At 42.9% G+C, this 27310-nt stretch overlaps 1 protein-coding gene across 2 annotated transcripts in view; it reads right to left on the bottom strand.

Moving 5' to 3' along the window:
• The window catches only part of scnn1a (sodium channel epithelial 1 subunit alpha), a 37700-nt gene extending 11543 nt beyond the window's left edge, over positions 1 to 26157 (bottom strand). Inside the window, exons 1-6 of one of the 2 annotated variants that reach the window (XM_003226464.3) lie at positions 26038 to 26157; positions 14358 to 14763; positions 13210 to 13465; positions 9830 to 10017; positions 3328 to 3428; positions 598 to 761 (exon numbers count right to left, since the gene is read on the bottom strand). In XM_003226464.3, coding sequence (XP_003226512.2) covers positions 598 to 761; positions 3328 to 3428; positions 9830 to 10017; positions 13210 to 13465; positions 14358 to 14752 — 1104 coding nt within the window. In that variant the 5' untranslated portion in view covers positions 14753 to 14763; positions 26038 to 26157. The remainder of the gene's footprint in view (positions 1 to 597; positions 762 to 3327; positions 3429 to 9829; positions 10018 to 13209; positions 13466 to 14357; positions 14764 to 26037) is intronic. The other variant, XM_008119273.2, reaches the window with a different exon arrangement.
• Between the last annotated feature and the right edge of the window lie 1153 nt (positions 26158 to 27310).

The raw sequence follows: 27310 nt of genomic DNA, 5'->3' as shown, positions 1-27310 counted from the left end.
TGTTGGATAAGCAAATATGTTGGATAATAAGGAGAGATTAAGGAAAAGCCTATTAAACATCAAATTAGGTTATGATTTTACAAACTAAGCACCAAAACATCATGTTATGCAACAAATTTGACAGAAAAGGTAATTCAATACACAGTAATGCTATGTAGTAATTACTGTATTTACGAATTTAGCACCAAAATATCATGATATTGAAAACATTGACTACAAAAATGGCTTGGATAATCAAGAACATTGGATAAGCGAGTGTTGGATAAGTGAGACTCTACTGTATCTTCATGTCTGCTTAGTTTGGTGATATAACATAAAAGATGGGTGTGTTGTTTTCTTTTTTCTTCCAAGGTAATAACCCAGTGAAATGTGTTATGCTGAGAAGGAATGTCCATGAGAGAGTTGAGATAAATTCCAGCTCCCTTAGGCATGTAAGCATAGTTTATATACTGGGGAGAAAATATTTCATTTGTTCACACATTATGGACTAGAGGTAGGCATGTATTAATGGACAGTCAGCTCAGGTATTGCACAGATTGTCTTTCACTTTGGGATAGATAATGGCTCTAAAAGAATAAATCTGCTTTCCCCTCTCACCTTTCTCATACTGATGGATGTTTCTATACCAGGCCGCACGTTAAAGCCTCCCTCGTCCATGAAAGCTGGTTCGTTCTGATTGTGGACCATCACTCGGGCTCCTGTCACAGTGGAAAGCAGTGGGATAAAGTCATTTTGCTCTGTGCGAACAACAAGAGAGAGGCCTGTGGAGAGAAAGAGCAAGGAGGATCAAGGCCAGGCTAGACTGGAGGCAATACAGGGCAGGAGATCACAGCATCACAGAGCTGGAAGAAACCATATGGGCCATCCAGTACAACCCCTTACCATGCAGGCAAAGCATAATAGAAATATCCCTGTAGGAAGATGGCTGTAGGAATGAGCAGAGGCGGTCCAACCATAAGGCGAAATAGGCATTTGCCTGTGGCACCATCGTCCCGGGGGCACCATCGTCCTGGGAGGAGGGCACCACTCTCCACCTCCTTCCTTCTCTTTCGGGCCTTCCAGCGGCTGTGCTGGGCCTTCCGGCCAGCGCAGACCCACCTTCGCACCACGCAAGCCCACCTTTGGGGCCTTCAGAGATTGTGAGGTCTGTAGGAACTTGGAAGCTAAGTATGTGGGGTTTATATATCTGTAGAAGGTCCAGGGTGGGAGAAAGAACTTTTCTTTGAAGCAGGTGTGAATGTTGTAATTAATCACCTTGATTAGCATTTAATGGCCCTGTGGCTTCAAGGCCTGGCTTCTTCTTGCCTGGGAGAATCTTTTTTTGGGAGGAGTTAGCTGTCCCTGATTGTTTACTGTCTGGATTTCTTCTGTTTTCAGAGTGTTGTTCTTTATTTATTGTCCTGATTTTAGAGTTTTTTTTAATACTGAGGGCTATCTGGGTTATCTAAGTCCACACTGCCCTATATCCCTGTTCAATGTTTAGTGCTAAATTTGCAAATATAGTAATTCCTACATAACATTACCATGTGTTGAACTGCTTTTTCTATTGATTTGTTGTAAAACATGATGTTTTGGTGCTTAATTTTTAAAATCATAATGTAATTTGATGTTTTATAGGCTTTTCCTTTATACTTCCTTATTATCCAACATTTTCGCTTATCCAACGCTTTTATTTTTCAGTGATTGGTTTGGGGGGGCGCCAAAATTCTGTTCGCCTACACTTGAAAAATACCTAGGGCCGGCTCTGGGAATGAGATAGGCTAGGAAATTTAAGATTGGGGGTTCTCTACACTGCCCTATATCCCATGATCTGATCTCAGATTATCTGTTTATCCCAGATTATATGGCAGTGAAGACTCATATAATTCAGTTCAAATCAGATAATCTGGGATCAGACCCTGGAATATAGTGCAGTCTAGATCCATTTTAGGATGGAGTGTAGTGCTCAGGATAGTCTCAGACATTAGACCAGTATGGGGTTGTTGTGTGTTTTCCAGGCTGTATGGCCATGTTCCAGAAGTATTCTCTCCTGACGTTTCGCCCACATCTATGGCAGGCATCCTCAGAGGTTGTGAGGTCTGTTGGAAACTAGGCAAGTGAGGTTTATATATCTCCGGAATGTCCAGAGTGGGGGAATAACTCTTGTCAGTTGGAGACCTGTGTGAATGTTGTAATTAATCACCTTAATTAGCATTAAATGGCCTTCCAAGCTTCATATCCTGGCCTGGGGGAATCCTTTGTTCAGAGTCGTTAGCTGCCCCTGATTGATTCATGTCTGGAATTCCTCTGTTTTCAGAGTGTTGTTCCTTATTTACTGTTCTGATTTCAGAGATTTTTAATACTGGTAGCCAGATTTTGTTCATTTTCATGGTTTTCTCCTTTTTGTTGAAACTGTTCACATGCTTGTGGATTTCAATGGCATTTCTGTGTAGTCTGATATGATAGTTATTGGAGTGGTCCAGCATTTCTGTGTTCTCAAATAATATACTGTGTCCAGGTTGGTTCTCAATCTGTGGATCCCCAGATGTTTTGGCCTTCAACTCCCAGAAATCCTAACAGTTGGTAAACTGGCTGGGATTTCTGGGAGTTGTAGGCCAAAACACCTGGGGACCCACAGGTTGAGAACCAATGAGTTAGACTATGATAACTTTTCAGAAACCCATGTCTCCGTCTATGGTTTGGAAACTGGAGCTGATAGAGGGAGCTCATCTGCGCTCTCCCCGGGTGGGATTCGAACCTGGCAGCCTTCAGGTCAGCAACCCAACCTTCAAGTCACAAGGCTTTTATCCCCTAGGCCACCGGAGGCTCTGGGTGTATAAGATGCCAATAGACAGAAAAGAAGGGTGCTTCCAAACAATGAACTCCTTTTAGTGCCACTAGTCAAAAGTCCATATTCCTTCTTTCCCTTCCAATATGGATGAAAAAGTATGATGGAAAAGTGGCAATATCTGGACTCACTTTAACATCCTATAAAACAAAGCAAACACACTACACAATAAAAGCCTATTCTGGAACCACCCTAAATGTCCAACAGCTAGCCTAGCTTTTTTGCCAGCTCAGTTGTCCATGTGTGGGGATTTTCCCCCATGGGCTTTCTGATTGGATGCTTAAGCAGCAAGAATTCCTTGTTGGATTGGATGAAATGTTCCAGCTTCCTAGACTGGAACATTTCATCCAAATCCAACCAGGAAACAGACACAGTGCCTTCTTTCTGAGACCCATCCTTTGGCACATATTACTGCTAGCATTGTTCAATTTGAAAATGGGAAGGTCAAGCAGCCACTGGTGGTATCCATCCATCCCATCTGCACCCATTCGCACACTCACCATTATTGATACCAGGCAGGGAGGACATCCAAAGGTTACTACTGTTGGCATTGAATGTATAGCAGTTCCCATAAATGGGGTGATGGAAATGTGTGTAGTTCCTGAAAGAAGAGGCACAAAAGAATCAGGTTAACTCAGTGATTAGAAAAATAGGCAGCTGTGTTGGTATACTAGAAGAACAATCGCACTACTGGTCCAATATGGAAAGGGAGAGGGACATGGAGTCTATGTGGGTCTGTTTGTAAATATGGATGCTTGCATGCAAATTCCAAATGGACTGAGAGAAATCCCTTAATATATGCCATCCTGCCCTTAAATTGGTGCCTGTCATCAGTGATGGACTGAATGAGGTCTAATAAATTGAAGGTAAATCCAGATAAAACAGAGGTATTTCTGGTCAGTCGGAAGCTGGATCAGGGTATAGGGTTACAGCCTGTGTTGGATGGGGTCACATTCCCCCTGAAGACACTGGTTCGGATTCTGGAACCCAAGGTGTCAGTGGTGACTAGAAGTGCCTTCGCGCAACTAAAACTTCCAAATGCCGGCTGAGATATCATCATCATCATCATCATCATCATCATCATCATCATCATCATCATCATCATCATCATCATCTCATTTGTGGGAGACAATGCAGTTCCCACAATCTTGAAGATTGTCCATCCCTGGCTTTATTGGAAGCAACTAAAACATATCCAGTGTTGAGAAAGGTTTTCAGTGGCAGAACTGTTCTGTGTGTTGGCTATTAAGCCCCCCAACACAGGCTTGAAAGTATTATACTGGTTGTGCTTAAAAGCCCAGCTCCATATCTTGTAAAAATCTTAAGATGGAACCAAAGAGGCATTGTCTAATGTAGTTTAAAGGAGTTGTGATATTTTCCCCACTACAATAGAAATGTTTTGCACCAGTACAACCTGATAGTGTGTAGCATCTCCATTCTCTTAAAGGCAATTATGAAGTGTCGACTTATGCTTTTTACCATCTCAGCAAAAACATCTTTTCCTCTTCCCCCAACTGCTCAGACATTTTGCAGTGTCTACATTCCACCAGAACAAAAGTGCGAGACAACTCAGTAAATTGTGTTGACCTGTAATACAGGCTTCCACTGCTCACCAGGGTCCCTAGTATGGTCATGCTTGCTGGGGATTATGGGAACTGCAGTCCAGCATTGCTCAAGGGCCGCTGGTTAGAAAGAGTGCTTGTAGCGAACACTTTATTGGGGAAAGTGACAGATGGGTGTCATGAGTTTACTAAGGAGAAGCAAGAATATGTAGGATGTGAGAACAAAACGAACAAACAAAAAGGTGGTGATGGGGAAGGAAGTAGAGGTGACCTTCCACAAGCTGTGTCTACACTATAAATAATGAGCCCAAGACACCAAGTGCAGATCACAATGGCTTAAATGCAATGTAAATTTAAACAGGAATACAGGGCATTCAACATGGATTCAAAACACTTATGGAGAAGTTCAGTATTAGCAGCAGGTGGGTTTGGGAGAAAAAGAGGTGCACACATTGTGAAAGAAATGGCAATGGAAGATTAATTGCCAACAAGTTCTGGGAACAAATATGCCATGTCTAGATACTATCTGATCACAATACTCGAGGTTCAGATATATTAGTGTTTGTATGGGTGGTGTGTTTGGAGATAGGAGCCCAGCGGGTTAAACCACGGAGCTGCTGAATTTGCTGACCGAAAGGTTGGTAGTTCGAATCTGGGGAGCGGGGTGAGTTCCTGCTGTTAGCCCCAGCTTCTGCCAACCTAGCAGTTCAAAAACATGCAAATAGGTACCACTCCGACTGGAAAGTAATGGCACTCCATGCAGTCATGCCAGCCAAATGACCTTGGAGGCATCTATGGACAACGCCAGATCTTTGGCTTAGAAATGGAGATGAGCATCAACCCCCAGTCGGCCACAACTAGACTTAATGTCAGGAAAACCTTTACCTTTACCTTATGGGTGGTGTGGTGTGAGATTGTATTTCCACACTAGACAAGGGATTCAGCCAGCGTAGCAAACTTCTGTTTAACTGTGGTCAGAGAGGCTTAGGTCATTCAATTTCTTATCATCAAGGCAACGGTACCCCACAAGGGACTTGAGAAACTTCCTTGTTTGTGCTGCTCGCCTGATTCAGCTTATACAGGGAGGAAGGAGCTGGTTGCCAAGCTCCTGGCAACAAGCCTGAGCACTGGGCAATAGGTTGTGGGTCATAGGGAGGGCTGTAAAAATTGCATGGGCTCCTGTAAGTTGAACAGTTGTGTAGAAGAGGGAATTTCTGCAGATGTTGCATGCCACACAACCAGGCAATGATCCACACCTGTTGAAATGCCCCCTTCTATACAACCCCGGTGGCATTATCACTCTGGTGGCAAAGTGTGTTAAAGTACTGAGCTGCTGAACTTGCAGACCGAAAGGTCCCAGGTTCAAATCCTGGGAGCTGAGTGAGCGCCTGCTGTTGCTCCAGCTTCTGCCAACCTAGCAGTTCAAAAACATGCCAATGTGAGTAGATCAATAGGTACCACTCCGGCGAGAAGGTAACGGCGCTCCATGCAGTCATGCTGGCCACATGACCTTGGAGGTGTCTACGGACAATGCTGGCTCTTCGGCTTAGAAATGGAGATGAGCACCAACCCCCAGAGTCAGACATGACTGGATTTAACGTCAGGGGAAACCTTTACCTTTATACAACCATTGAAGGCAGAGAAGCTAGCTCATTTTTCTCCCTGTGCTGTTCTAAATGTTAGTAAATTATGTAAATTAATTCAAACAGAAGTTATTAGAGCCAAAACTATGAAAAAGCTAAAAATGAATTGATTTTAAAAACCACTGGGAATGTGTGCTTAATGAGAATCCTGAGGAAATTGATGGGAACAGGGCCAAGAAGAATAAAGTTGTAAAACATTTACCCAAATGACTCCTGTCAGTGTTATTGTCTGTAATCTAAGAAACTACTTTAAGAATTAAAACCTCCACAAATTTAAAGTGGAATGGGGGAAACAGTTTGTAATTTTTTTTATCTCTCAATGAAACACTGTTTTCCATCCCTACTCACATTTAGCAGTGGCTCACAGGAAGCTACAAAAGAAGCTTCATCCAGAACTGGCAAAGGGGCACACAGTTGCCTTAGCAAACTCAGCTCTGTTCTGTGCCTATGGCTGAGGGCCTGCTTGAGCTAATGGATCTTCAATCTATAGGTCTGATGCCTCTCCAAGTGCAGCACTAGCAAAACCTTTCGATATGACAGCTCTCCTCTCTCATCCAGTTCCTTGTCAGTGGAGAACACAAAAAGCAGCAAAAGTGCATCCAGCTATTTTCCTTTGCACCATAACAGGCATCCTCAAGGACCTCCTGGGCGTCCATGTGAGATCTATTGCGATGGCATTATTGTTATGTGTCCAGCTTAAGAAAATAGCCAGATATATCCCTGCTGATCTCACTACTCGACATTGATATGGAAATGCCAGGGTTTGAGGGAAAACTTGTTATGCTGTTGAAGCAGAACTCTAATCTCTACAATGACCTAAATTAGACTTGTGCCATAGTAGGTCACTAATAGGATGCCACCAGTTAACGTATGCGCTGGTAATTTCCTGATTTATCTGCCTGTTTTGATTTACAAAAGCATGGACTCACCATTCAACAATTGATCTGATGGTCTATTCTACCGTGTTTCCATGAAAATAAGACAGTGTCTTATATTAATTTTTGCTCCCAAAGATGCCCTAGGTCTTATTTTCAGGTGATGTCTCATTTTTCCATGAAAAATTCACATTAATTGTTGAACAAAAAAAAATGAACATTTATTATATACTATACAGTAGTGGCCATCACAAACCAGCATAACCAAACAAACTGTGAATCTTATCAAGAATTTCTAGTTACTACCATTATTTCCATGTACAACAATCTATGGTGCATATATTTACCGATGCTGCATGCTCTGGTGTTCTGTTTGGTGGCCATGCTTCCAAACAAAAACTTTGCTATGTCTTACTTTCGGGGAGGCTTTATATTTAGCAATTCAGCAAAACCTCTACTAGGTCTTATTTTCTAGGGATGTCTTATTTTCGGGGAAACAGGGTAGCTGGGGCTATCAATAGGGATTTGACCATGGCACATGTACCATGTGAGAGAGGCACCTCCCTACATCCCTTTTTTTGCATTCAGGGGGTTAATGAGTAAAAATACAAGACCTGTTAAAAACCCATCCACAGAGTACACATCAGTTCCTGATACAGTAGTGTTTTTGTAGGCTTTTAAACCACAAAGACATAGAAAAGTATCATGTTCCAAGGACACACCTTAGCAGAACTGAAACAAATTAACCTCTTCAGAAAATAATGTTTTTTTCACTAAACAAGGTTCCATCCGTAGATCTGTAGATCTACGGATGGAACAAATTAAGAACTTTGGCCCAAAAGCAAGGTGCTGACTGCTGAAGCTGATGAACAACTGCTTGCATCCTCTCAGATCCCTAAAATCTGGAGGAAAGCAAGAGTCATAGCCATCTTGAAACCAGGCAAAGACCATAATGATCCAAAAAGCTATAGACCAATTTCCTTGTTGTGCCATCTTTATAAAGCTATGGAGAGACTTATCCTGCACAGAATTATTTATTTATTTTATTTATTTCAAATATTTCTATCCCGCCCTTCTCATCCGGAGGGACTCAGGGCGGCGTACAATTGGCAACAATTCGATGCCGATACATCATTAAAAACAACAACATATAAAAAATACAACCAATTAAATACAGTATAAAATATAAAACATTTTGGAAATTATGGAAAAAATAGACCCATTTATGATCCCACAGCAGCTGGTTTCAGGAAAGGGAAAAGCTGGACACCACAAGTGTTGAACTTGACTCAGCACATAGAAAATGGTTTTGAAAGACAGCAGATTACAGGAGCTGTCTTCATAGACCTGTAGATACTGTAAATCATTGCTTCCTTCGGAAAAAATGGTAGAATATCACAAAGGGCTACCACCTCACCCGCTTCATAGGAAATTGCTACAAAACAGGAGCTTTTTTGTTGAGTTCCAGGGTCAGAGAAGCAGATGGCAAAAATAGAAGGGCCTACCTCAGGGAAGCCTGCTTGATCCATCAATGTTTGACATTTATACAAATGATCAGCCACTGTCAGAAGGGACAGAGTTTCATCTATGCTGACGATCGTGTCATCATTGTTCAAGAAGGGAGCTTTGAAAAGGTTGAACAGAAGCTCTCCAAAGCTTTATGTGCTCTTACTGCCTATTCCAGGAAGAACAAGCTGATTCCTAATCCATCTAAAACACAGACACATGCTTTTCATCTTAAGAACAGACAAGCATCTTGAGTTCTGAGGATTACCTGGGAAAGAATCCCACTGGAGCATTGCAGTACACCAAAATACCTGGGAGTCACTCTGGACCTTGCTCTGAATTATAAGAAATACTGCTTGAATATCAAACAAAAAGTGGGTGCTAGAAATAATATCATACAAAAGCTGGCTGGAACAACCTGGAGATCACAACCAGATTCAGTGAAGACAGTGCTCTTGTGCTTTGCCACTCTGCTGCTGAATATGCATGCGCAGTGTGGAATACATCTCAGCACATTAAAACAGTGGATGTGGCTCTTAATGAGACATGCCACATTATCATAGGATGTATGTGCTCTATACCACTGGAGAAATTATACTGTTTAGCCGGTATTGCACCACCTGACATCCGTCGGGTAGTAGCAGCCAATAATGAAAGGACCAAGGCATTGACATCTCCAACCCATCCTCTGTTTGAATATCAGCCAGCAAGCCAATGACTTCAATCAGGAAATAGCTTCCTAAGACCTGCAGAGATACTCACAGGAACACCTCAGAAAGCTAGAGTCCAAAAGTGGCAGGCTAAAACCCAGAATCTCAATCAGTGGCTGATACCCCCCCCCTCCCCGGGCACACAGAAGACTGGGCAACTTGAAAGGCACTGAACAGACTGCACTCTGGTACCACTAGATGCAGAGCTGACCTTAAGAAATGGGGCTACAAAGTGGAGTCCACAACATGCGAGTGTGGAGAAGAGCAAACCACAGACCACTTACTACAATGCAACCTGAGCCCTGCCCCATGCACAATGGAAGACCTTCTTACAGTAACACTAGAGGCACTCCAAGTGGCCAGCTTCTGGTCAAAGGAAATCTAGTATAATACCAAGTTTTTAACTTTGTGGTTTTTCTATACATTATAACTGCATTTTCAGTTTGCTTCTGACATGATAAATAAATAAATAAATAAACCAAACAAGGTACAATTCTGTCCCCTCATTTGCATGAATCCATTGACAAAAAAGAAGGAAAAATGTGTGATCCAATAGTGTACTTTGTTTTCAATGGATCTGATAACCATTTTGACCAGTGATGGAAAATGTGTATCTTTCATACAAAGGAAACTGCAAAACAGGCTGTACTCAAGAAGTGCAGTAAACTCTGTAAATCTAATAAAAAAGGAGTGACTTTGTACTCACGCTTTGTCGCATGTCACCTCGTTGAAACGGCAGGCGTAGATGAAGCTTGCAAAGTCAGACTCATCGAGGCTTTTGGCATTAGGGATCCTTGACAGGATGTTGATGTAATGAAAACTGTACCACTCCCGCACAGCATCCACACCTGAGGAGTACATTTGCTTGAAACAGTCTGTGTTGTTTTCATTGCACTGCAAAGGAGATGAATCCCATTAGGCCATTCTTGGGACAGCAAAGGAATCAGAGGGAAAGGGAAGCATTCTTGGGTACTGGAGAAATAGTGGATGGATGGAAATCTCAAAGGGAAACTGAGGAAATTCCACTCTGGCCATGCAAATATTGTGATTAAAATGGCAAATCAGCTTTTCCTGTCATCCTCCTCTCCTTGCCCTTTACACAAACCAGGCTTTCTGTAATATCTTTTCAGACCATTCTTCCCTTCTTGTGCCCTGTCTAGCTTTTTATCAGCATCAGCATTGGGAGGATTATAGATGAGGGTTGTTTATTCATGCAGAGCTTGCTGACCTGGTCGTTCCATTTCACTTGTGCATATTTTTAGTTATGTAGGAAAACAGCCAATGTGGCATAGTACTTTGAGCATTGGAATATGACTCTAGGAACCAGGTTCAAATACCCACTGGATGACTTTAGTAAGGTGTATTCTCTCATCCTCAGAAGAAGGCAAATGCAAAGCCCCTTTAAACAAATCTTGCCAAGAAAACCCTGCAATAATTTTGACTTAGGGTTGCCATAAGTCAGAACAACATGCACACAGCAGCAACAACAATAACATTATGCTGAAACTTTTTAAAGGTGCTCTTGTTTTCTGAGGTATACCTATGCTGCATTGATTTAACATTTCCTTCCTTCATCCCAGTGAATTTAGGGATAAGTACTGCTGTAAAAGAATACTAAGTTTAAAAAAGAATGATTGGCATCTTCAAATTATAATTTCTTTGATGACTTCAGGATTCATATGCAAGTATAAAATGGATATAAACATGCAGTGCAAATAGAATTTAAGAAAGCCGAAAGAGTCTTTCTTGGCTGTATTCCAGCAAGGGGATTCCTGATTTCTATAGTCCTGGCATTTAGACACTGATGGTATTCAACTAGTAGTTTGAAGACAAAGGTTGTGTTGGCAAAGGGTTTTTGTGCCCTAAAATCCTCAGTGCATCATTTCAGAGGCTGAAGCATTGAGGCTACCTGACTACAATGTGATAAATAATGAAACAGGCCTCAAATTCATGAAGTGCAAGCTATAGCGATTTCATCTACCATATATACTCGAGTATAAGCCGACCTGAAAATAAGCCGAGGCATTTCATTTACCACAAAAACTGGGAAAACTTATTGACTGATAGTGGCAAGGTTTCAGAATGAAGTCTGCAAATTGAATGTAAAATTACATTAATTGAGGCATCAGTAAGTTAAATGTTTTTGAATATTTACATAAAACGGCAATTTAAGATAATAAAACTTTAATAAGATAAGACTATCCAACTCTGATTACCTATATACTCAAGTATAAGCCAACCCAAATTTAAATCGGCCAGGACCCTCACTCAAGTATAAGCCGAGGGGGGCTTTTCCCACCCTAAAAAGGGCTGAAAAACTCAGCTTATTGTTAGGGATTCCTCTTCTTCAGAAAAGGAAGGGGAGCAGGAAAGTGTTCATGAATCTGAGGGTGAGTTGGAATCTGAGGAGGAGATTTAGCAAGTACCCACATTTCAGGAGAGGCGAAAGGAAACAGAACAGAGACTTTGTTCAGCTAGAATAGCTAATTAGGAACTGCCCTATCAGCTGGGAGGGGACTCAGGGCTATAAAGCAGAAGCAGATGCAGCCAGCTCTTGCTGGTAACAGACTGACTCTTTGGCCCCCTTGTGCCTGCTTCAAGTCTGAATCTGGGAAACTGCTCCTAAGGATTTATTGCTGTTTCTTTGTCTGAAGTAAGATTGCTATTTGATTTGGGAATTTAACAGAGACTAAGAGCTGTGTTTACCCTAAGACATTCTTGCTTCCTTTTGCATTATTCCACTGAGTATGCTATACTTTATGTTTTGCTGAAGTAAAGCAGTTTTCATTTACTCACCACAGTGTTTTAAGGCTGTTCTTGAAAGACAAAACAGGACACTTATACTTGAGTATATACGGTAACTTGCCTGCATGCCTCTGATACTTTCAAATGATGTAGATGCAGGTATTTCTCAACCCACTGGGGAAATTTATGTTTACTTTCATCAGGTTGCTCTTTTCATTAATGAAAATAAACAAAATGAGAATAAGGAGAAAATATGTCTAAATAACATATGCTGAAATCCATGACTGCAACACTTACTATAGTGTTATGGAAACACTGGACAACTTTCTGACACAATTTCTATCTGAAACACTTCAAAGTCAAAATTATGTTATGCATTTTGAAGGTGGGCATAAGTTAGGATGTCATCTTGTGATTCTCCATCTACTGATAGAGGGTTTTAAAAAAATAATAATGTGCTGGGGATGTCCATAACTGAGAAGTGGTGGGATAAAGTTCTGAGGCCAAGAGCAGTTTCTGGGCATGATCATGTCTAGCTAATGCTATAGTATGTTCCAATTTTAATAATTCTCAAAAGTAGTCCTCCAAATTCTCTTACTGCCATCATTCTTAGCATGTTTGGCTAGAGCAGATGGGCACTGCAATCCAATAACATCTTAAATGTCGGAAGTTGTCCATAACCGGAAGAGGCATTCATAGATTTTAACTGCAGCGTTGACATTTTTTAACCTGAGGGTCACTGCTAAGAAGTAAAAACCTGGTTCCAAAAATAATCTCTCTTTCAATCTGTTTCTGAGACTTGTGTAGGCCAAAATGTAAGAAACAAACAAGCAATTATCAGACTTGGTGAATCCAATCTGTACATTGCTTCCTTGGGAGGAAATATACTCTTTCAGTTGCCATGCAGTGCTGCTTCAAGACACATTGCTGCTAGATGTGGTTAGTGGATCTGTCTTTGCGAAAGCATCCTCAGTAGTCTTGAGATAAAACTAACCTGTTCTATTGCCAAAATTGGTCCAGGCATTGTGGTGTATCTGCAGGAGGGGTGGTAGGAAAATCCTGACAGCAATGGATCCACCAGCCATTGCACCAAACTAGTGTGATTTGGATACTTGACACTGTTAGATTTAGGACACCAAATTGTATAGTAATCTATAGAGTAAAACAACCTATCCTGTGATAAATCCGACAGCATGGGGGCCAGCAGAAATATTAAACTTCAAGACAATAATATAGGGAGATTCATATGAGGAAAGGATGCAAGAACTGGGGTTATGAGTATGTGAGGTTGGAAGCTAGCAGTGCTGAAAGTATGCTAGAAAGAAGTGAAACCATCCTTACCACTGAGAAGGCAATTTTCCAGTCATTCTTATCCACTTGGGTATTGTTGTCCTCAATGCTGGCCTGGCTGTCACGCTTATATCTGTGTAATGGATGGCGAGAGACATGGTAGTGCAGACTCCGATAGCTGCGTTTCCGGGATAACTGAGCCTTCCGGTTGTTCTGTCCCTGGGACATATCATATTTATACAGATCCATCAGAGTCTTTTGGGTAATATGATCCAGTTCTGCCAGCTCATTTTGAAGAGCGCTGTACCTACAAGAGGGAAAGACAGTCTTCCAGGATCAGGTTCTTCACTATTACTTCCAGGTAGCATTAGTTACACTAGGAGCAGAGCTTTGAAGTGCACGTAATGTGGACAAATTACATTTGGGGAGTTTTTTCTGGCAAAGTTACATTCTATAAGTAATGTACCCCATAGTGATAAAATTATCCACTAATGTAACAAATAAAGCATTCTAATTCTTTTTCCTAATCATTTTCACAGTTTTTAGGGCTATTTTTTCCAGGAGCTTTCCAGTTCTGTGCTACTTCCTTATTAAATATATTATATAAGTTCCTTGCCTCCAGCATTTTCACCACCAAGAGAAACAAAATGTAATTGGAAATTGGCAAATAATTCAGACTGTAATGAGAAATGGAAACAAATCATTTCTCGAACATTTTAACAAGTAAAGAGAACAAAATACTTTGAAAAAGTGACTTTCCACATCTTGATCAGAAGTGGGCAGAAGGTGGTTGATAATTCACTGGTGAGCCAATAGCTCACTTATGGTGGGATTTTTCAAAACAAGGCTGGACGAAGTGTGCTGCATCCATATAGTGATCCAACAGAATTGTATTACTTCTAATGGAGGAATATATACTAAGAACCACAGAACACAGATTGGTTGTACCCTAACTATTAGAAGATCTTAAGTATTTATTAATTCAAAACACTGTTATGTATTCTAGGGGGAAAAGGTAAACCAGGTAATCAGGACAATATTCCAACTTTGCAACAGTTGATTATCAATTTTTGTTAGTATGGGTGTATTGTTGTGTTCGGGCATTGAATGTTTGCCTTTTATGTTTGGAATCTGCCACGAGTCCTTCTGAGGAGATAGGGCAGAATATAAAGTACTATTATTGATAATATCAAGCTTACCTATATGGATTCAGAGTACACAGTGTGACAGCAGGGAAGGTAAACCTATCAGAGTTGAGATTCAAATTCAGGTTGACAGGAAAACTGAAGTATTCTCTATAGATAATTCCAAACTGCCAGTACATGAGACCAAAGGTGAAGAAGAAGAGGATTGACCAGAAAGCAGTCTTCATCCTGTTTTTCTTGGAGCATACAAGCCGGATGGCCCCATGGATTGTTGTATTGTTACAGAAGAACTGGAAAAGCTCCTGATAGGAATGGAAGAACCCAACGAGAGCCTCATTTTCTTCCTTTTTCTTTTCTTCCACCTCAGCTGCTTCCTTCATTTTCTGCGTGTTTGCCTCCTGTTTGAGTTTTCTTATCCTCTTGTCTTCTGGCTGATTTTCAGACTTCATGGTTACAAGACCTGAAAGAAGTGTTCACAGTGATTCAAAATTAATGTGTCTTATATTATAATCTAGCTTCATTGCTGCTGCTGGTTATTGCAGCAACATAAATCTTGTTCGTTAGGACAAAAAGCGATCATGATTCATCAAGGATGAGGAACTAACCGAAGCACATTCCTTTCGGTCTCTTCTATCACACTAATTGCCCAGTTTAGTAACTCTTTGTTCATTTTGTATAAGTCGGATTCAGGAATGTTTCATGAGTCTTTAAGAGCCTCATCAGAAAACCTTGGTGAAGTGTTCTGCTTCACCGGGCTTTTGCGAGGAAAGAGAGAGCAGCAGGGTGAATCTGTTATCCCACATGAAGCTTCCTCTTGGTGATGCTTTCCTCATCACATGGGGAAAGTGTTTTGCTATTGTGGGGAGACCCGATGCTGACTCCATTGGAGCCAGCACAACATGGGAAACCTCTCATGTTGGGGTGGAAACATCTGACAACACGTTCTCCCTGGTTGGGGGCATGACCTACACCTGATGTCACATAACATTGTGTGATGTTCTGCATCAGTCTCTGTCTCCCAGGCAGGGTGAAAGCATCCTAGGATGCTAAAATCACCCCGTCTGATGAGGCTATAAAACAGAGGCTGCCAACCAGTGGTCTGCAAGAAACAAAAAAGTAGTCAGTGGGGGTCTGAGTTGACACAGTATGGCTGTTGAGGAAGGGGCCCCGCAGAAATAATCCCTCTTCCCTTTGCCTAATTTTGGATCCTTCCTTTCTCTTGAGGAGGCTGCTGCCAGAACCCTGTTTGCAATTTCCTCCTTGCAACCAGCCCTCTGCCACCTCAGTCTGCAAGGAAAGAAGGAAGGAAGGAAGGAAGGATTTAACATTGGGTAAAAGGAGGGGTGTTGCACCCCTAGGCTGCAGAGACACCTTAAAACCACACTGGAGCCCAAGGCTATAACCAATGCAAGCTGTTTATTGAAGATAATATGTGCAATAGAAAATCAAAGTTCAAAGTCAATAAAACAAGGTTTTAGTCCACCTGGTGCGAAACAAGGGTTCATAGCAAGGGTCCATAGAAAACCAAACACAAGGATAAATTTCAATCAAGGTAATCAAAATTAGTCCAAGGAACAGGATCATGAACTGGAACAAAGAACAGGATCCAGGACTGGAGCAAAGAATGGGATCTTGGACTGGAACAAGAGATTCACAATGAAAGGTTTTCAGGAACATGACATGATAATCCAAAATACTCAGGAACAGGAATAAGATTTGGAACAAAGCTCAAAATACAAGGCTTACAGGAACTTGGATGAAAGTCCAAAGGTAACATGAAACAAGAGTCCATGAAGCAGGAACAAACCTTTCGATGAGCAAAGTTACCACCTCTGAATTCTCTCAGAAGCGGTTCCTCTTAAAGCTAGAATCAAGGCCACTTTCCGTGGGAAGTTTGCTCAAAACCCTTTCTCATTCATAACCGTTTGCTCCTTCTCAAAACCTCCCTTTCTTGTCTCTATTGACATATTGGTTTCTTTCTGTCAACCTCATTGATCTTATCAAGACTGGAATGCCCATCTGCCAAGGGATAATTCGACCTTGACTCTCCCAAGGAATGCAGTTCAAGCTGCATGCTTGAAACCATTGTAAGCCTGCTCCCAGAATCCTCAGGAACAGCAGCCTCATCTAACTCTGGCTGTCCAGGAACAACAAGCTCATCTAACTCTGGCTGCATAGGAATCCTATGCCCCGATTCAGATTCATATGACAGGTCAGGTGCAGGTACAATCACAGACTGAATAGGCCCAAGCTCAGGCTCACCTGACAGCTCAGGTGCAGACTGGGATACAACAAGGGGCAAGAATTGTAGTGTTGGATCCTTCCTTTCTTGCCTGCTGCTAGACAGAGTGGTAGGGAACTGGGTTGCAAGGAAGTGATTGCAACCAGGGCTTTGGCAGCAGCCTCCTCAATAACAGATAAGAAGGAAGGATCTGACTGGGCAAAGTGAGGGAGCAGTTATGGTAGCGTTGGACCCTTCATTCCTTACCTGCTTTTGAGGTAAGGAAGGAAGCCCTGTTCATAGGTTTGGATTGCAAGGAGGAGGAGACAGCTGAAGCTAGCAGGTCAGGGAAGGTAGGGGCTGAGGGATGCTCTATCACTGGCTCCTCGTGAGAAGAGAAGAGAAGGAAACACATGGGTGCTCTCTCCTTTTGGCTGGGCCAGCAGAAGAGGAACTCTCAGCCCATTCTCCCAGACTGGCTCTTGAAGCCTGAGTACTAACAGGAGCCTGGGAGTCTACTACTATCAAGAGCTAGTCTACTATTATTCCGTGCCAAGACATGTGTGAGGCATTGAGCAATATTATCAATCCAAGAATTCCCTGCCTAGTGAAACAAACACAATTTAAAAATTCACATAATTTTTTTCATTGTCTCATTATGGTGTTTTGCCTTTATATCACAAAATAAAAATGTATATGTAAATATTAGAATGATGATTAATAAATTCTAGTTATTTTAAAACTTTTGTGTGTGTGTGCAGGTGGTGCAGGGAAATGGGTTGATTGACCTCGATGGTCCATGATGTATCCCAGTTTTGCGTCAGTGCTCCATGGCCTCTTAAAGGTTGGGAACTACTGCTCTAAAAACAACACATGCCAACAAGTTAGATTTGTGCTTTGTATCTTCTGTTTTGGGTGCATAAAACTAGGAATGCCACAGTGCTCAAAGTATCCTAGTTTTATGAAGTTTTCAATTCAAAATAATGTGTTCCACACATCTTAAACTTTTGTGTGGATCCAAATATAATTCTGATTCTATATCATATTTGTATGAATTGTACAAAGCATTACTTGATGATTGAAGCATATAAAATTGCATGTTTTAGAATAAGGTAGAATTACAAATGCTTACCCTGAGAGCAGATACATGTTGAAATGGATAAACATGTTCAAAAGTATATATTAACATAGAAACATATGGGTAGATTCTCCCTGAACCCAAACTATTCAGAAATGGGACAGAAGTGATTCTACAAAATATATGCAAAGTTGACCTGGGCCAAAAATAGACTATTCACTCCTACAGAAAACCTACCTTTTCCATGAAGACTTTGGCTCAAACCGTCATCCTTGCATCTAACTGGAAAAAACCCTAAACATAAATGGAACTAAAACTTCTCAGGCAAAAAAGATGCAGCTTCCACCCAAAATTGTGTACTACCCAAGCAGTGAAACACAGAGCTCCTACTGATATATTCCTGTTTGAGCTGCCCTGTCCCCATATTTGTACATGGCTCAAGAACTATTTCTCAAACATTTTAAAAATACAGATATCTGATAATTGTCTTGAAGTGCCATCAGAAATTGAGTGCTGCTTCAGACTATCCAAAAAACCTCTCATTACATAATAAAGCAGAGAGGTCAGAAGGAGACTTGTTGTGCACTTTGTTCCCTTCTAATAGATTTCACTGTATTAATGTACTTATAATTCTTCATGCTAGTGCTTATTTAAACTTCTGGTAGCAGCCTTTACAACTGATATTGCGTTATAATGTGTTTTGGAAAGTTGCTTATACTTTGAGAGAAAGTGTCAAAAAAACTTTAATAGGGAGGGGGTGTAGAGAATTTTTATTTTAATTGTCTAAATAGCTTTTAATGCTGTTCCGCTTTACCCTTTTAATTTGCATTTTAAATCAGAGTTTGTCTAATTATATTTTAACTGTTATATTTAGAATAATAATAATAATAATAATAATAATAATAATAATAATAATAAGGTATGTTGTGTTTTTAAGGTGTCTTATGCCCCATAATGGGAGAAAGTTACAAGGAAAGAGGCTCCACCTAAACTGCAGAAAGAACTTTATTATAAGCATTGTTCTATGGTGGAATACACTGCCTCATAGATTGTGGACTCAGGTGTCTACATTCTCCCGTCCTTCCCTTCGTCCTTGCCCAATACATTCCAGTTGCCAGATCTTATTTGCTCCTCTCTCTTGGGTTACAAAGGTCCCTTTCTCACAGATATTAGATTAATCCCATACCACATTTTCTACACCTTTTAACCATGTGAAATATTTGCATTCCTTCATGGGTTTGTTCATTAATTTGACTGAGGCAGGCTCCTGTGCTCTTTTCATAGAATCATAGAATCATAGAATAGTAGAGTTGGAAGAGACCTCATGGGCCATCCAGTCCAACCCCCTGCCAAGAAACAGGAAATCGCATTCAAAGCACCCCCGACAGATGGCCATCCAGCCTCTGCTTAAAAGCCTCCAAAGAAGGAGCCTCCACCACAGTCCGGGTCAGAGAGTTCCACTACCGAACAGCCCTCACAGTGAGGAAGTTCTTCCTGATGTTCAGGTGGAATCTCCTTTCCTGTAGTTTGAAGCCATTGTTCCGTGTCCTAGTCTGCAGGACAGCAGAAAACAAACTTGCTCCCTCCTCCCTATGACTTCCCCTCACATATTTATACATGGCTATCATGTCTCCTCTCAGCCTTCTCTTCTGCAGGCTAAACATGCCCAGTTCTTTAAGCCGCTCCTCATAGGGCTTGTTCTCCAGACCTTTGATCATTTTGGTTGCCCTCCTCTGGACGCATTCCAGCTTGTCAATATCTCCCTTCAACTGTGGTGCCCAGAATTGGACGCAGTATTCCAGGTGTGGTCTGACCAAGGCAGAATAGAGGGGTAGCATGACTTCCCTGGATCTAGACGCTATACCCCTATTGATGCAGGCCAGAATTCCATTGGCTTTCTTAGCAGCCGCATCACATTGCTGGCTCATGTTCAACCTGTTGTCCACAAGCACTCCAAGATCTTTTTCACATGTACTGCTGTCTAGCCAGGCGTCCCCCATTCTGTATCTTTGCATTCCATTTTTTCTGCAGAAGTGAAGTATCTTGCATTTGTCCCTGTTGAACTTCATTTTGTTAGTTTCGGCCCATCTCTCTAGTCTGTTAAGATCGGAGAGATGGGCTGAAACTAACAAAATGAAGTTCAACATGATCCACTACAGGTAGTTATGTATCAGGTGAAGATGTTCTACAAAGTATGCCCTGGAAGGTTCAGTTCACTGCTAATAGGTCCCTCAGGACTCAGCAGAAGTGATGGTTGGGATGGCTAGAACTGACCTTTGCTAGTTGAAGTTGGTATACCACCTCTTAATCTATCTATCTATCTATCTATCTATCTATCTATCTATCTATCTATCTATCTATCTATCCACGAGGGCTATCCAGAAAGTAGATTACGTTTTGGAATTAAAAATGAACAAAGTATAGGAGAAAACATTTACCATATGCAGTTGAAAGCCACACCCAAATACCACTTCTCAACATAGTCGCCATTCAAATCTAGGCACTTATCATAGCGATACATGAGCTTTGCAACTCCTTCCCCACCAAATTCTGCCACTTGGGTCCTCAACAGTGTGTGACGTCCCCATGAAACAACAAAATCCCCACGCTATTGCAATGCTGAAACACAGCCAGGCTGAACAATGAATGCACCAGGATGAGAGGAGCAGAAGCAAGCAAGCAAGAATCCCGTTCTTGCTTCTTTTGTAAGGAGATCTCAAGAGAGAATCAAAATATTGTAGCTTCCCTTCCCTTCCTGCCAGCTCAAGGAACAGGCGCGGGCTTACCTAAGAAGGTCTGCTTGGCCTGGCTGCTGAGCAAGCTCCGGAAAGCGCCCTGGAGGAGAGCGGCATAGGCTCCCGAGGAGAAGCAGCCAGAATCGGCCAGGGCTTGCAAGTGCTTGCTATTCAATTCAAAACGTAATCTACTTTCTGGATAACCCTCGTATATATATAAATTTAATGTACATAATTAGGACTGAGTTAACAACAAAACCACTGGACCAAATGCCACCAAATTTGGCCACAATACATCAACACATCAGGTACATCTTTCAGTCAACCCCCCCCCCCCCCAAAAAAAAAAAAACCCCGATTGGCCTGTATCTATTTTTCACTTTTCCTCCCTCCCTTTTTGGCCAGAATGGTGTGCTCCCCCTTTTCCCCTTCACTCTCTGCACTTGCCCTGAGGGGGGGGTGACTGTGTTTACAGCTGATGGGGGAGCCGGGAGCGTGGAGAAGAGCAGGTAGAGAAAGAGCCAGCTGCCAGGGCTGTTCTTCTTGGAGGGGCTTTCCTCCCTCCTCGCACACACAATTCTCCCCCTGGCTGCCACTCAGAAGGGTAGGCACCACCACCTTTAGGTCCTGCCCCCTTCATGTCATAGCAACCCCCTTAGCCACAATGGCGCCCAGGGCACAGGCAGGGTTCACTTAGGCCTCTTCCACACTGCCTATAATATACAGATTATCTGATTTGAACTGGATTATATGCCAATGTACACTCAAGGCTCTTCCACACAGCTATATAATCCAGAATGCCAAGGCACGTAATCCACAGTATCTGCTTTGAACTGGATTGTCTTGAGTCCACATTGCCATAAATCCAGTTCAGTTTGGATTTTATACAGCTGTGTAGAAGGGGCCTCATATAATCCAGTTCTAAGCAGATAATATAAGATTATAAATATAATTTATAATAATTACTGTGGTATAATAATACAGAACAATATAATCTCTAAAATCAGGATAGTAAATAAAGAGCAACACTCTGAAAACAGGGAAACAACCAGAGCCAGCTAACTCTTCCCAACAAGGGATTTCCCGGGAGGAAGCAGCCAGGCTTTGAAGCTGCAAGGCCGCCATTAAATGCTAATCAAGGTGACTAATTGCAGCATTAATACCTGCCACACTGAGACTATTCATTGCCATTCAACCTGGCCAACCAAGGATTCCACAAGATAGAAAGCAGCCAGGCTTGCAAGCAGTAAGGCTATTCAGTGCTATTCAATCTGGCCAATCAAGATTTCCCCTCGGTAGAAACCCCCCAGGTTTTGAAGCCACGAGGCTGCTCCATCCCATTCAACCTAGCCAGCAAGGATGCCCTATGTAGAAAGCGGCCAGGCTTTTAAGCTGCAAGACTATTCAGTGCAATTCAAGCTGGCCAAACAAGGAGTCCCCTACAAAGGATGTAGCCAGGCTTCAAAACATCTCTTTGATTGAGGCTTCTACTCCAGCTCACCAAACAAGGATTCCCCTAGCTATAACACAGCTAGGCATTGAAGCTGCAAGGCAATTTAACCAGATCAGCAAAAGATTAACCTTGGTAAAAGGTGGCCAGGCTTTGAAGCAGCAATACTACTCTGTACTATTGAAGCTGACCAACCAAAGATTCCCCTAGGTAGCAAGCAGCCAGGCTTTGAAGTAGTGAGGCTATTCATTGCAATTCTAGCAGCCCAGAAACAATTCCCCTAGAATGCAAGCAAGCCTATTCCATTGTATTCCAGCTCATCAAACAAGGGTTCCAATAAGAAGAAAACGGCCAGGCTTTGAGTCTGCAAGGCTATTCACTGCTATTCCACCTGGCCAACAAAGGATTCCCATAAGCCACAGCAACACGTGGCTGGTCTTATTATAGAAATCATACGCAGCAAAGAGGGTCAGATGATCAGAATTCTTCTAAGAATTCATTCCAATAATTGGTTGCATGGAGTGGTTACTTCATGGAAGAGTCAGGCTATTGGGTCATTCCATACTTGGCTCATGAGTGAAGTGGGAGCGGTTCTCCCTTTCTAAGTATGGAATGTAGAGCATGGAAATTACTTTTTTTTGCAGCTTCAAGAATCCCTTAGCTAGCATCGTCATACTGACCGGTTGACACTGGGACAGTCAAGTTTTGAACTGTACCCCAAATTTGAATCAGGGCCTTAAAAGATTCAAGCATGAGTTTTTGTCATGGCAAGGAATCCTCCTACTGGGTTTCTGATGGATGTGGTAGATGGGTGCGTGGAGGGAGTAAATGCCCCATGATGTGTCCAAAGTTTGCTGTGGCGATCAAACAATTAAAAAATCATTCTGTTGTCTTTGCAGTTTGGACTCAAGCTTCGGGAGCTTCATCCTTTCTGTCTCAGCATGTTTTACCCACTCTCCTAAGCATACAAGAAGTGACTGTTGTCTCCTTTTCCTGCTAAGTTTACTGTTGCAGATTAACCTTCCATCTCTCAAATTCCCAACACAGTGCCCTATTGAGATAGCCACTGAAGGCAATTGCTGACCACACATATCTAGCCTGTGTTTGCACACTTCTCTAAGGCTCCTTGGGAAAGGGATATTATTCTACTCACAGTAGATATTGAATCTTTAATCTAGGAAGGCAATAAAATGAAATTATCTGATGTACAGGCAGTCCCCGAGTTACAAACGTCCAATTTACAAATGACTCATAGTTACGAATGGGGTGGGGGAGACAACAGAAAGCGAGAGTAATCTGCCCCTAGGAAGAGAAATTCACTCCTGGAAGAGTTATCATGGGGTAAAGGTTTCTCCACTGAAGCTTTATCATTGAACCTTGTTTCCACAACCAGCCTTTTTTTTTTTCAAAATCCAGCTATCACAGGGACAGAAAGTGAGGTGAAATCTTCTGAAGAGGGCCACAGACAGCAAAAGAAACACTGCAGGAGTGTTAACCCTTCCTTATGCTAACTTAAACTTGCTCTTCTTCTCTTTCTCTTTCTCTCTCTGGTCATAGAATAATAGAATCATAGAGTTGGAAGAGACCACCTTGGCCATCTAGTCCAGCCTCTTGCCATTCAGGAAAAGCACAATCAAAATACCCCTGACAGATGGCCATCCAGCTTCTGTTTCAAAGCTTCCATGGAAGGAGCTTCCACTGCACTCCAAGGCAGAGAGTTGTTGTAGGACAATCTGTCTAGGAAGAGGACCAGTTCTTATTTAACTGAAGATGAAGAAAAGCCCATATGGTGATAAGCCCAGCTTGTTTTTCAGTGTCCGATAGCGGGCCCAAAAGTATATCAAGTTTCTGAAATGCAGAGGTGGCAATCCACCGAAGATTTTGCCATTGTTTCTTCCATAACTGCTCTGAATTGGTCAGCTGCTTCTGGACCCTAGTTTGGCAATGGGAGAGTTCCCAGCATATCTGTAGAAGCTTCAGAGGCAAACTCCAAGGGAGATTCGTCACCCTTGTATTAGTGACTCCATCAGGTATTAACTTTAATATTTAGAAGGTGTTACAGAAACCTCATCAATGACAAGAACCATAATGCTCCTTGGATCACAATTCGGGGTTCTGTTTCCAACCTCCTCTCCTTCGTTCAAACACTGGCTGGGACAGAGACAGTGTTTGAACTAGTAAAGATACTTAGATCTGGATGTCATCTGCTTGCTGGTACCCAAAAACTACCAGTGATCTCTACCGACAGCTTCAGGGAATGGTTAAACAGCATTGGTGAAGTTACTGACCTCCTTTGTCAGAGATCTCTGGTGCCACAGCAAATTACAAATACCAAGACTCCTTAGGATGGAGCTGTAGCAGTTAAAGTGGTGTCAAGCTGCTATAATTATGCAGGGTGTGTGGGAGGTAAGGTTCATCTTTGAAAGGCAGCAGCCTATCCTTCCACAGGGCCCTCACCTTCCAGAGGTGTTTAATTTGATACCTTTGTTACTTTGAGAGCATATAACGGGAAGCCCTCTCCCTGTACGAAAATCAGCTTGTCACAAAAGCAAGCGGGAGCCGATCCTCTCTTCACCTGCTTTTCATGAGCAGCCTCCTTGCTTTGGAAAGTGTGTGTGTGTGTGTGTGGCACACAGACCCAGAAAGTGCACTCGTGTCTGCTTGCAGCCAAGCACCTCCTTTAGAGTAAGAAGCAGAACTTGGCTGTTGCCTCCTTGCCTTGGAGAGTGCATGTATGGCGTGCAGGCCCAGAAAGCACATGTGCCTACCTGCAGCCGAGCACCTGTCCTCTAGAGATAACAGGTAAGAAGCCTCTTAAAGCGCCTGCCTGCCTGCAGCTGAGTGCCTCTCCTCTAGAGTAAAAACAGCTTAAATGCCTATGACAGGAAAGTGAGTCTGGGAAGCCCCTCCCCATAATGGGCCAATAGAAAATGGATCTTTCGGCACCCCAGAGTGAAAACAGGTATCTGCCCTCCCGATTTTGGGAGGCTCTCAAAATATGGATCGGGGCCCCCACTGAAAGCTGGGACATGAAACGGATCAAGGTTTCCCCAGATTGCACAACCCTATCACCCACTCCAGTTCCACATACATTAACAAGGAAGATATATGAACAATGAATGATATGGCACATGCACACATCATTTGATCCTTGCATGAGGAAAAGGAGATCCCTGGAGGAATAGAAGTTGTCAGGGCTGAGGAGGATTTCAGCAATAAAACCATGAGCAAGGGAAAACATAACAAGGACCACTTCTTTACAGCTTCTCTATAAATCATTTCTGATCAAAAGATTGGTTTCTTTTGGGGGGGGGGTGGTGTTGGTGGTAATGACGGTGTTAACCCATAGGTTTCGAGTGTAACCTTTCCTTGGGCTTAAGAGCAAAATAAAAACCAAATGGTAACAACGTACCTCAATTCTGCCTATGCAAAATCAAAATCTGGGAACTTAGAGCTTTAAAAATGTCCCAAGAAACACAAGACAAGCTCTGTTCTCTCCATAAGTGGCCAAGAAGGCTGTGGGGGGAGAAGTGGGGAGGGAGACAAAGATGTTGAGGACTTGAATGTGGAGAGTATCCTTTTGATGCAAGGGAGAGCAAGGCGTTTTGTCCTGGAAGGGGGAGAGGTTGGCTACAGACAGTGCACAATGTCAGTGTCCCAGTGGAAACGGGATACAAGGAATCAGAGGTGAGTTGGATTAAAAGCACAAGGAACTGAACCCAGCAGGAATCTATTTGTAGACTTGCCACTATTATCTTGGCACCGCTCTGTCTTTAAAGATCAGCCTGACATGACAACCTTTCAACAGTGAACAGATAGTTAGTATGGAGATCAGATGATGAGAAAATGATGAGTTGCTGCCTGAATCCCTACTTGCCAGGCTGTTGCCAAGGCATTGGAAAAGCACCAGCAATCAAAACACCCGGCAACCCTGTTCATTTAGAAATTTGGAGTGATGGAACACTTGTTGTCCTGGAGGAATATTCTGGTCCCTTACTTTTCTCTCCCTTCCTTTGTATCTAGGTGCATCCCACATGGCCTCTCCACTGGCTCATCCTTGCTCTCTTCTGTCCTGCACAATGCCTGCCCGACTGCCTCCCTCCCTCTGCCTTGCCCCAGAATAACTGGGACTTTATGCCAACCTCATACATCTTGCCTTTGATGATGCTTCAGTCCTGCTCCCCTCCTCTACAAAGGGCTGCTTCCCTAGCTGGACTTTCCCTTCCAGAAGAGATCTCTATTTTGCTTACCTTTGGGGTTTGATCTCAGAAGGCTCTCTCTGCCTTGCTGGCAGTTCCCCTTTCTTGATGGTTGGGATTAAACTGGTTCCTTTCCAGATCAGTCTAGCAACTTACTTTGCTCTGGCCCTCCCTGCTCTCCCCGCCCCTGTGAGAGAGGCTGGGATGAAGGAAAAGTTGTAGCACCAGTGGTGGAAGCAGAAACAGCAGTGTCTCGGTTCGCTAGACTGCAGTCGAGGGAAGAAAAGGCTGGAGAAGAAAGAGAGGGAGATGGAGGAGGTGGATGACAAAAGAAAATATGAACAAGGCTATATATGACTGCCCCACCTGATTTCAAAAAGATAGATGTTCAGCACTGTTGAGTTACAGGGACAAAGGCTTGTTGTATCAGTGAGCTGGAGAAAGATGGAGATGTAGAAAACAGTGATACAATAAAAAGTCCACCAGGCTATGAAACCTCTGTGCTCTCTAAAGTTGGGCCTACAGTGAGAATCTCCCAAGCTTCTGGGGGAAAGGGTCAGGGGCACATCCTTGTTTAGGACGGCTCAGATATACTCCATCCTCCGTGTGCCTTCGATGTCCCCTACATCTGATCTTATGCTCATGTTATAGCTAGATGTTATTTGGTTAAGTAAAAAAGGTGGGTTGCCATGACAGTGATTCCTCCATTTCTTACCACTCCAGTTTCCATTTCTGGGTGGGCTTTCCCATTTGTTCTGTACAGAAGATGCTGGGTGCTTGGAATGCCCTGGCCTCTTTTTATTTTGTGACTGTTTTCGTTCATATAGTAGATCTTCATTGAGAGTATGTAATAAAGACCAGGAGGACCCCTGGTGGTGGCACAGTGTGTTAAAGCGCTGAGCTGCTGAACTTGTGGACCAAAAGATCCCAGGTTCAAATCCTGGGAGTGGAATGAGCGCCCGCTTTTAGCCCCAACTCCTGCCAACCTAGCAGTTCGAAAACATGCAAATGTGAGTAGATAAATAGGTACTGCTCCGGCGGGAAGGTAACAGCGCTCCATGCAATCATGCTGGCAGGCCTGGCCCAACACGGCACGCTGACCACGCCCCCGCATTGGGCGCCACCTTCCCAGGGGTGCTATTGAGCCCCTGGGAGGTGGGGCCACACCTGGCGGAGGCGGGGTCGCGCGATGCGGGAGGTAGGGTCGCATGATGTGAGAGGCGTGGCCAGGTCTGGCCCTGCCTCCCATGGGGCACACCCTGGCACAGCCAGGCTGCGTGCTGCGGCAGTCCTTTCAGGCCGCGACGAAGGCCACGGCCTGGAA

This window comes from Anolis carolinensis, chromosome 2 (assembly GCF_035594765.1).
Source record: "Anolis carolinensis isolate JA03-04 chromosome 2, rAnoCar3.1.pri, whole genome shotgun sequence".
Taxonomy (NCBI): Eukaryota; Metazoa; Chordata; class Lepidosauria; order Squamata; family Dactyloidae; genus Anolis; species Anolis carolinensis.
The sequence above is the reverse complement of the archived record's forward strand: the minus strand, read 5'-3'. Positions and strand labels throughout refer to the sequence as shown.